The sequence below is a fragment of the Pristis pectinata genome, chromosome 12 (genome assembly GCF_009764475.1).
Source record: "Pristis pectinata isolate sPriPec2 chromosome 12, sPriPec2.1.pri, whole genome shotgun sequence".
In the NCBI taxonomy this organism is placed as follows: Eukaryota; Metazoa; Chordata; class Chondrichthyes; order Rhinopristiformes; family Pristidae; genus Pristis; species Pristis pectinata.
In genome coordinates, this window is record NC_067416.1 from 49,485,649 (window position 1) to 49,495,365 (window position 9,717).

General features: G+C 49.0%; 1 protein-coding gene across 1 annotated transcript in view; it reads left to right on the top strand.

Annotated features, from left to right (window-relative positions):
• Positions 1-9,510, top strand: part of LOC127576619 (zinc finger protein 850-like) — a 60,865-nt gene extending 51,355 nt beyond the window's left edge. Inside the window, exon 3 of the mRNA XM_052027200.1 lies at positions 8,173-9,510. Coding sequence (XP_051883160.1) covers positions 8,173-9,313 — 1,141 coding nt within the window. The 3' untranslated portion in view covers positions 9,314-9,510. The remainder of the gene's footprint in view (positions 1-8,172) is intronic.
• The last annotated feature ends 207 nt before the right edge of the window (positions 9,511-9,717 follow it).

Below are 9,717 nucleotides of genomic sequence, written 5' to 3' on the forward strand. Positions count from 1 at the left end.
TTTTCGGTCTGGTACTTGTTTCCGCAAGTGCGTTGCTTTCATCTGCTGCGTTGGCGTTTGCCTGGGAAGTCTGGTCCACATGTTCATTTTCTCCATATGCCGGCCCCTTTGGTGTACTGACACGGGACGGGTCACAGCCATGGGTTGGAGCTTGTGGTCGTAGGTCCACGCGGTTCCTCCTCAGAGGTGTCCCTCGCTCCGTCTGGATCTGGTATGAATGTGGATTTACTTCCTCTTGCACAAGTCCTTGCATGGACCATGTGCCAGAATCACGATCTCGGATTCGCACTTGATCCCCAGGCTTCAGGACTGGTCGGCTTTTCGCTGCCTTGTGATTCCGTTTCTGTTTTTCTTTCCCTTCCTCTTTAGCCTGTTTGACCTCGTGTGCTCCTTCAGGTGTCAACAGGTTTTCATGTATTGGAAGGTTAGTGCGTATGTGTCGACCCATCGGCACTTGGGCTGGTGAAAGGCCGTTCTGCAGTGGTGCACTTCTGTAAATCATTAGACTTCTGTGGAGATCCTCTCGTCCATCTTGTGCTTTCTTCATGAGGCCCTTCACCACCTTAACTGAACTCTCTGCTAGGCCATTAGATTTTGGGTGATGTGGGCTTGAGGTTATATGTTGAAACCCCCCAAACATTGGCAAAGGATTCAAATTCACAGCTTGAAAATTGTGGACCATTGTCTGATACTAACTCACATGGAACTGCAGGCCTCACAAACACAGCTTTCAGGAACATGATAACTGCTTTGCTGGACGATGATTGCAGTGTCACAACCTCTGGGTAATTGGAAAAGTCGTGGCTCTTCCCATTACAGTCAAACAAATCCACTACAACTTTGAAGTACGGCCTGTCTGGTACAGGACGTGGTGTAAGTAGTCTGCTTGCTGCTTTGGTCTGTAGGTAAGGCATATTTCACATGAAGCAGTAGTCCGGCTGATGTCTTGGTTCATTCTTGGCCAGTACATCACTTCATGTGCTCCACGTTTACATTTTTCCTCCCCAAGATGCCCTTCGTGTATCTTCTGGAGCATCTCCTTGCGTAATGACACTGGAATCACAAACCTGTTCCCTTTGAAGACCATATCTTCACTACTGACAGTTCAGCTCTGCATGCCCAATAATCCCGAATACACATTGGACAGTCATCCTTTGCTGCTGGCTATCCTTTGCGTATTGTATCCTTGAGTACTTTCATTGTTTCAGCTGCCTCTGCTGCTTTCCTAATCTTCTCTGTTCTATCCAGAGATACTGGAAGAGAGATGACAATCATGTCAACATAGGCCTGTATATCTGCATTATAGCAGGACATAGGTAGGATGCAAAACTGGGCTGAGAAGTGGCAGATGGAGTTCAACACAGATAAATGTGAAGTGGTTCATCTTGGTAGGTCAAATATGATGGCAGAGTATAGTATTAATGGTAGGACTCTTGGCAGTGTGGAGGATCAGAGGGATCTTGGAGTCCGAGTTCATAGGATGCTCAAAGCAGCTGCACAGGTTGACTCTGTGGTTAAGAAGGCACACGGTGTATTGTCCTTCATCAATTGTGGAATTGAATTTAGGAGCCGAGAGGTAATGTTGCAGCTATATAGGTCCCTGGTCAGACCCCACTTGGAGTACTGTGCTCAGTTCTGGTCGCCTCACTACAGGAAGGATGTGGAAGCCATAGAAAGGGTGCAGAGGAGATTTACAAGGATGCTGCCTGGATTGGAGAGCATGCCTTATGAAAACAGGTTAAGGGAACTCAGCCTTTTCTCCTTGGAGCATCGGAGGATGAGGGGGGACCTGATAGAGGTGTATAAGATGATAAGAGGCATTGATCGTGTAGATAGTCAGAGGCTTTTCCCCAAAGGTGAAACGGTTGCCACAAGAGGACATAGGTTTAAGGTGCTGGGGAGTGGGTACAGAGGAGATGTCAGGGGTAAGTATTTTACTCGGAGAGTGGTGAGTGTGTGGAATGGGCTGCCGGCAACGGTGGTGGAGGCGGATACAACAGGGTCTTTTAAGAGACTTTTGGATAGGTACATGGAGTTGAGAAAAATAGAGGGCTCTGGGTAAGCCTAGTAATTTCTAAGGTAGGGACATGTTCGGCATAGCTTTGTGGGCCGAAGGGCCTGAATTGTGCTGTAAGTTTTCTATGTTTCTATTACCTGTTGGTCACTCTTTTCTGTCTCATTGACTGCTCGAGACAGAGAATCAGCAGTGAACATATACTTTCCCGGTGCGTGGATCATCTTCACATCATATTTCTGCAGCCTTATCAACATGCGCTGTATCCTCATGGGACCATCATTCAGTGGTTTGGACATAATTGAGACCAATGGTAAATGGTCTGTCTCCACTTCAATAGTTTGCCAATAGATGTACTGATGGAACCTTTCTCATGCATATGTACTGGTGAGAAGCTCTTTCTCTATCTGTGCATAGTTGGCTTCTGCACTTGTTAAAGCCCTTGATGCATTGGCCACAGGTTGCCATGTGCCATCGTGCTGCTGCAGTAGTACTGATCCAAGGCCGTCCCGGGACGCATCAGCTGATATCCTGATACACCTTTCCGGATCATAAAACTTCAGCATGGGCTCTTCTCAGGACCCTTTTCAATGTCTGGAAACACTCTTCTTGCTCGTGAGACCAAATCCATTCATTTTTTTCCTCAAGCAGTGACCTAAGTGATGCTGACACTGTTGACAATCATGGGATGAACTTAGCCAGGTAAGTCACCATCCCTAAGAAACGTCTCACCTCCTCTGTTTTGGGGCCTCTCCATGTTTTCAATGGCTGATGTCTTTCTTGGGTCAGGCTTCACTCCCTCTTCAGATATGACATCTCCTATGAAGATCAGTGTCTTCACTCCAAAGTCACATTTCTCTTTATTTAATTTCAAATTGACATTCCTTGTCACGTCAAGCACTTGTCTCAGTCGAGTATCATGTTCCTCCTTGGTGGACTCCCAGACGATGACGTCATCCATCATGGTCTCGACACCGGCTGGTTTTATGGTAGACTTCTGGTGCAGACAGGATCCCATACGGCAGCTGAAGATAGTGATATCTTCCCTGTGGTGTGTTAAAAGTACACAGTCTCGAACTTGCCTCATCAAGCTTCATCTGCCAAAACCCAGATGATGCATTGAGCTTGCTAAACCATTTGGCACCTGAAAACCAGGACGTGATCTCCTTCCATGTTGGCAATTTAAAATGCTCTCTCTTGATGGCTTTATTGAGATCTCTTGGGTCTAGACATATCCGCAATGCTCCATTTTTCTTTTGCACAATGACCAGTGAACTCACCTAATCTGTTGGTTCTTCAGTTTTCTGTATGACATTCATCCGTTCCATGCGTGCTAGTTCTTTTTTAAGTATATCTCTAAGTTGAAACGGAACTTTCCTGCATACATGGACAACAGGAGCCACTGCTTCATCTATGTGAAGTTTGTGTACACCAGGTAAACATCAGAGCCCCTCAAAGACATCTGCATACTCTTCCATGAGTGTTGTGTGGTCACCTTTGGTATGTGAAGCTACTATGAAAACTCTTTTCACTAGGTTGAGCTTTTCACATGCACTCAGACCCAACATTGGCTGTACTCTCTTTTCTACAATCAGTGGCTGTGATTTTAAGCGCTGCCCCTTGTGCTTAAAGGTCACCATACAGCCCCCTTTTACTGGAACTTTCTCTCCAGTGTAGCCTGTCACTTTTAACTTCACAGGGTAAATCTTACTCTTTACTGTGAGAGTCTTATAATCATCCACGGATAACAGATTCACCTGAGCTCCGGTGTCAAGCTTGAATGGAATTACTGTCTCATTCACAGTTACTGGAACAATCCATTCTGTTTTACCAGCAGCCACAGTCTGTACAGAATCCACAAAGAATTCCTCCATTTCCTCATCAACTGTGTGCACCTTTCTCTTGTTAGCACCAGCTTTGCAGCACCTTGCAAAGTGATTCTTCTCCCCACAGCTATTGCAGGACTTCCCATCAGCAGGACACATCTTTGGAATGTGTCTACCTCCACATCTGCTGCATTTGCTGTTTGAGCCTTCCTCTTTGCTTTGCTGTTGCTTTCAGAAATGCCTTGTGTGCTGCTTCTCTGTTTTCACAGCATGCACTGTTGTGTCTGCCCTGTGCAGCTCCTCAGTTTGTTCTTGTGTGGTTTCTGTTGACCTACACATATTCACCGCGTTTTCCAGGGTCAGATCTTTTTCATGCAACAGTCTTTCTCTGAGTCCGTTCTCTGGAATTCTACAAACCATTCTGTCTTTAACTAGTGAGTTTCTCAAATCTCCAAATTCACAAGACTTACTCAGTGTGTGAAGCTCAGCTAAGTATCGGTCGAAGCTAACACCTTGTTTCTGGTCACAGGAAAAAAAATTATATCTCTCAAATGTGATGTTTTTACTTGGGATAAAATACTCCTCAAATTTTTTCATCAAAGTGCCCAACTCAAAAGCTGTCTCATCAATTTGAAAGCTGTTATAGATGTCCAAAGCATCTTCACCAATCACGTGCAGAAAAACAGACGCTTTCAATTTTTCATCGTTCCCTCCCGCTCCACTAACATCTAAATATATGTTGAATCATCGTCTGAAGCGTTTCCAATTATCGGTTAGATTGCGAGTGAACTGCATAGGCGTGGGAGGACTTAGCTTATCCATAACGGGAACTCTCGGCCTCTCACCTGAATCTCTCTCGGCAAATCCGGTGACTGCTGAACTTCAGGAACAATATTCTCTTTCGCCACGCCGGCTGGCTTTTTCTCCGTCTTATTAAAGCTTTTCTTTCATACTCACTGAGTCTCTTTCTCAATTGCAAACAGTGTTCATCTACTCGCCCTGTTCAGACCTTACACCAACTTCTGACACCACGTTATGTTTGTTCTTCACCAAGAGACAAACTTCACGTGGGTTTAACATCTAAACGTTTATTAACAAAACAACAGCCTGGCTTGATTTCCCTCTCTTTTCACAGCCACTTCCTGTTCCCTCCATGTGACCCCTTGCATTGCCTACTGGGAACTGTAGTTCTTTATTATAACTACATAATAATACATAATAACACACAGCCCCGTGGAGTCGCCCCTATCTCTTGCAGGCAGATTTTGCAGGGTTCCTGTGAACGCTCGGCAGATGAGCAGAACTTGTGACTTACTCTCCCAGAGTAAGTCACAAGACCCGTAATCTTCTGAAGAAGGGAGTAAAGTTTGTTTGGACAGATTCTTGTCAAGAAGCATTTGAGAAGCTGAAAGCCATTTTATGCTACCATCCTGTGCTCAATACACCTGACTTTGAAAAGCCATTTTCATTAGCAGTAGATGCCAGTGATGAAGCTGCAGGAGCTGTGTTGTTGCAGAAGGGTGACCTTGATGATATTGACCATCCTGTAGCTTACTTTTCAAAGAAATTTAATGAGCATCAAAAGAATTATTCCACCATAGAGAAAGAATTACTGTCGCTTGTTTTAGCCTTGCAACATTTCAGTGTATATGTTTGCACCGCTCAGAAACCATTGACTGTATATACACTGGTATATCCACTGGTGTTTCTGAGCCGAGCCAAAAACAAGAACAGAGTTCTTGCAGGACTCCGCGAGTTGGGGGAGTGGAACTAATTAACTAGCTCTGTCAAAAAGCCGGAATCAGCACAAGGGAAGGAAGAGCACTAAATATGGAAGAAATAGAGAAGCACAGACAAATAGCATTATCAGTAGGCTATTCGGCCCTCCGAGCCTGTTCCGCCATTCAGTACAGTCATAGCTGATCCTCAGTCCTGCTCTCTGCCCAGAAACCTTGATGCCTTTTGCGTCTAGAAATCCATCTTCTTCCAGGCTCTCGGCCTCCACAAGCTTCTGCGGTAGAGAATACCCTTTGAGCGGAATAAAAATACTTACCTAGCCTTACCCAGTGTCCTGACACTTTCGTTGGAAGGGCACCTGCAACAACCACTGGCAGAGGCGGGGCATTACAACAACAACCGGCGGGGATTGAGCATTACAATAACAACTGGCGCAGACGGAGCATTACAACAACAACTCATGCTGAGGGGTATATTAACATCAACTTTCATTGATAACAGAGATCCCCGCTCGGATACAAAGGTAACACCGGACCTGACCCAGTCCAGACCTGACCCGAGGCCGAGCGCTTCTGCTATTTTCCACGTCCGGCTCCGCCCGGAGGTTTTGCAGGAAAGAGGAAGAGAGGACTGGCTGAGCACAGGTTACCCTGGTCTCCACAAGATGCTGAGCCAGACCAGCACGGCACGGCCTGACCCCAACCCAAATGTGTTATCAGAACATCCTATCCAACCCAACAGGGTCCGGGGCTGGAACAACCCGCATTGAGAACAACAACTGTATCGACAGAGCAGTATAACGACAACTTTGAAAGACAGGTTATCATAAGAACAACTGTCATTACGAGCCATAATGCCCCAGGAAAGCAGCCAACATAATCAAAGACCCCTCCCACCCCGGACGTTCTCCCTTCCCCCCACCCCTTCCGTGGGCAGAAGATAGAAAAGCTTGAAAACACGTACCGCCAGGCTCAAGGACAGCTTCTAGCCCGCTGTTGTAAGACTCTTTGAACAGGCCTCTTGTACAACAAAGATGAACTCCTGAACTTACAATCTACCTCGTCGTTGCCCCTGCACCTTCCGCCAAGAACAAGCATTGACAGAGCACTACAGCCACAACCACCAGGGGTACAGCATTTCCAAAACGTCTCACATTGACAAGACATTGTAACAAATGCTTGGCCAAGGTTTTAAACATTCACAATAGAGCACTACAACAATAACTTAAACTGTAATGTCATAACAAATAGAACGTGCCTTGACGGGTCATTACAACAACAACTCACAGGGTTGAACACTGCCACGATGCGTATGGATAGCGCATCACGACAAAATAATTGAATGGCCATCACACACCAACTCGCATTGTTAGGGGAGTGCAGCACTCACCCTGGCACAGGAACTTACAGCATTACAACAACTATCGACATTACAGGGCATTACCACACCACCTTCCCTTGAGTGGATCGCACATCGTCATCTAGACAAGACGTACCACCTCGCAGTCATCAGACATCTCAAAAACCCTCAGCAAGGAAGTAAGGGTGGCCATCTGCGCTCCAACAGAATGTCCTTAAAAATGGACAGGATGAAGAAAGGCGAGGTCTAGTAGGAAAGGAACAGGAGGAGAAGAGAAGCAACGCTTGAGTAAAATGGACAGGGATGCTATTTAACAGAAGAAAAAACCAGGAGCGAATAGGATCAAAATGAAAAGTGAAAGGGGCGAGTAAGAAATAAAAGAGGTGAAAAGGACATTGGAGAAAGAAAGGATACACGCCGAGGGAGGTGAGAACAAGGTTAAAAAAAAGAGGGAAGAATCAAAACAAAAGTGTTTTAGAAACCATACCAAGTATGGCATTTGTTCTTTCCATATTAGAGTGAAACAAAATGCCAAATAATTCTTCTTCGAGGCTAGTGGTGCTGATTAGAGAGCCAGCAGGCGTTTTCAGAATCAGACGCGTCTGCCTCAGAGGGAGACTGCCGAATCCCACTGCAGTCACAGCGGCTTCACGGTGGAACATCAGATCATGTCGCCCGTCAAGACACCTCCAGCACGGCCGAGTGCCCTACCCCCATGGACTCGCCTTTACCGAAATATTATCAATCTCGGATACAAAATGAACAAGCGACCTCGCATCGCTTGACCGCGAATCAACGCGCCGATTGAACTCAACCTGCTGACCGGCGGCGGAAGGCTGGTCTGCCAGGAAGCGATGGCGCCCCCCGCTACCCACAATCCCCAGCGGTTCAGAAACCGCCCCGTCAACCGCGGTTCCTGAGACGCGCATGCGCCGCGGGGGCCGGCGCCCTGTCCTGGGGCGGCGGCGGCGGCGGCGGCGGGAACGTTGCCCGGGGTCCGGGGAGGGGGAACCGGCCGGGACTGTCCCAGTGCGGCGGCCCGCGGTTCTTTCCGGACCTCGCACCGATTCTTCCCTCCCTCCCTCCCCCTCCCAGGGCCCTGGATCAGCCTCGGTGTTGATTTCACCCGCAGCCGGGCTCCCGGAGCCCCCGGCGGGCCGGGGAGGGACCTTCAGCCGCTGCGTGGCCGCCGATCCCCGGGCACTGGGCACTCGCCCTTGCAGCGATGGAGCCGCTTCAGTGCTCTCACTGCGGGAGAAACTTCCAACGGCGCCGTGACCTGGCGAGGCACCGGCTGGTCCACAGCGGGGAGAGGCCGTTCGACTGCCCCGAGTGCGGGAAGAAATTCGCCGATTCTTCCCACCTGCTGAGACACCGGCGGGTCCACAGCGGGGAGAAGCCGTTCACCTGCCCCGAGTGCGGGAAGGGGTTCAGCCAGTCGTCCAATCTGGTGACCCACCAGCAGATTCACAGCGGGGAGAGGCCCTTCGTCTGCTCCGAATGCGGGAAGGGGTTCACCGTGTCGTCTTACCTGCTGAGACACCAGCGGGTTCACACTGGGGAGAGGCCGTTCACCTGCTCGGAGTGCGGGAAGGGGTTCACTCGGTCAACGCATCTGGTGATGCACCAGCATGTCCACAGCAGGGAGAGGCCGTTCACCTGCTCCGAGTGCGGGAAGGGATTCACTCGGTCTTCTCACCTGCTGACACACCGACAAGTCCACACCGGCGAGAGGCCGTTCACCTGCTCGGAGTGCGGGAAGGGATTCACTCGATCGTCTGACCTGGTGAGCCATCAGATAGTTCACACCGGGGAGAGGCCGTTCACCTGCTCTCACTGCGGGAAGGGATTCACCCAGTCCTCCAACCTGCTGAGGCACCAGCGGGTCCACACCAGGGAGAGGCCGTTCATCTGCCCCGACTGTGGGAAGGGGTTCACGCGGTCCTCGAATCTACTGACGCACCGGCGCGTTCACATGGGAGAGAGGCCGTTCACCTGCTCCGAGTGCGGGAAGGGGTTCGCTCAGTCTTCCCACCTGCTGACACACCAGCGGGTCCACACCGGCGAGAGGCCGTTCACCTGTCCCGACTGCGGGAAGGTGTTCACTCAGTCCTCCCTCCTGGTGACCCACCAGCGACTGCACACCAGGGAGAGACCGTTCGTCTGCTCCGAGTGCGGGAAGGGATTCATGGAGTCATCTACCCTGCTGACCCACCAGCGGATCCACACTGGGGAGAGGCCGTTCACCTGCTCCGAGTGCGGCAAGGGGTTCACCCGGTCATCTCACCTGCTGACCCACCAGCGAATTCACACCAGGGGAGGAGGTATAGCAGCGACAGCTGTAGGGCGGGATCCACACAGTCATTCAACCTTGTGAGACACCAGTGAGTTCACACCAAGGACAGAAACCAGGTGTGGAATATTTAAACACTTCAGCTACTAAAGGCACCAGCACTGGAGCCTGCAGTCATTGTTGCTGCCAGGATGAAAACCTACTTTTACTGCACTTGTGGTGCGTTTCTCCTGGTGCTAATCCTTAATGTCTGGGAGTTTATTACTCCAAATCTACATCAAATAAATTGGTCGTTTTGCACACTGTCTCAAGCTTTCAATATCTCTTACACATAAAGTCTACAAAGCAAACAGAAAGGTCAGGTCACCAACATCCCATTGAAAGGATGGATTTACCAAATACATAGGGCCACTCAATGCGGTCACGTTATTTATGAATGCAAAGACGTAATGTTGAATTTAACTACTGGGATTTGCAACAACGGGGTG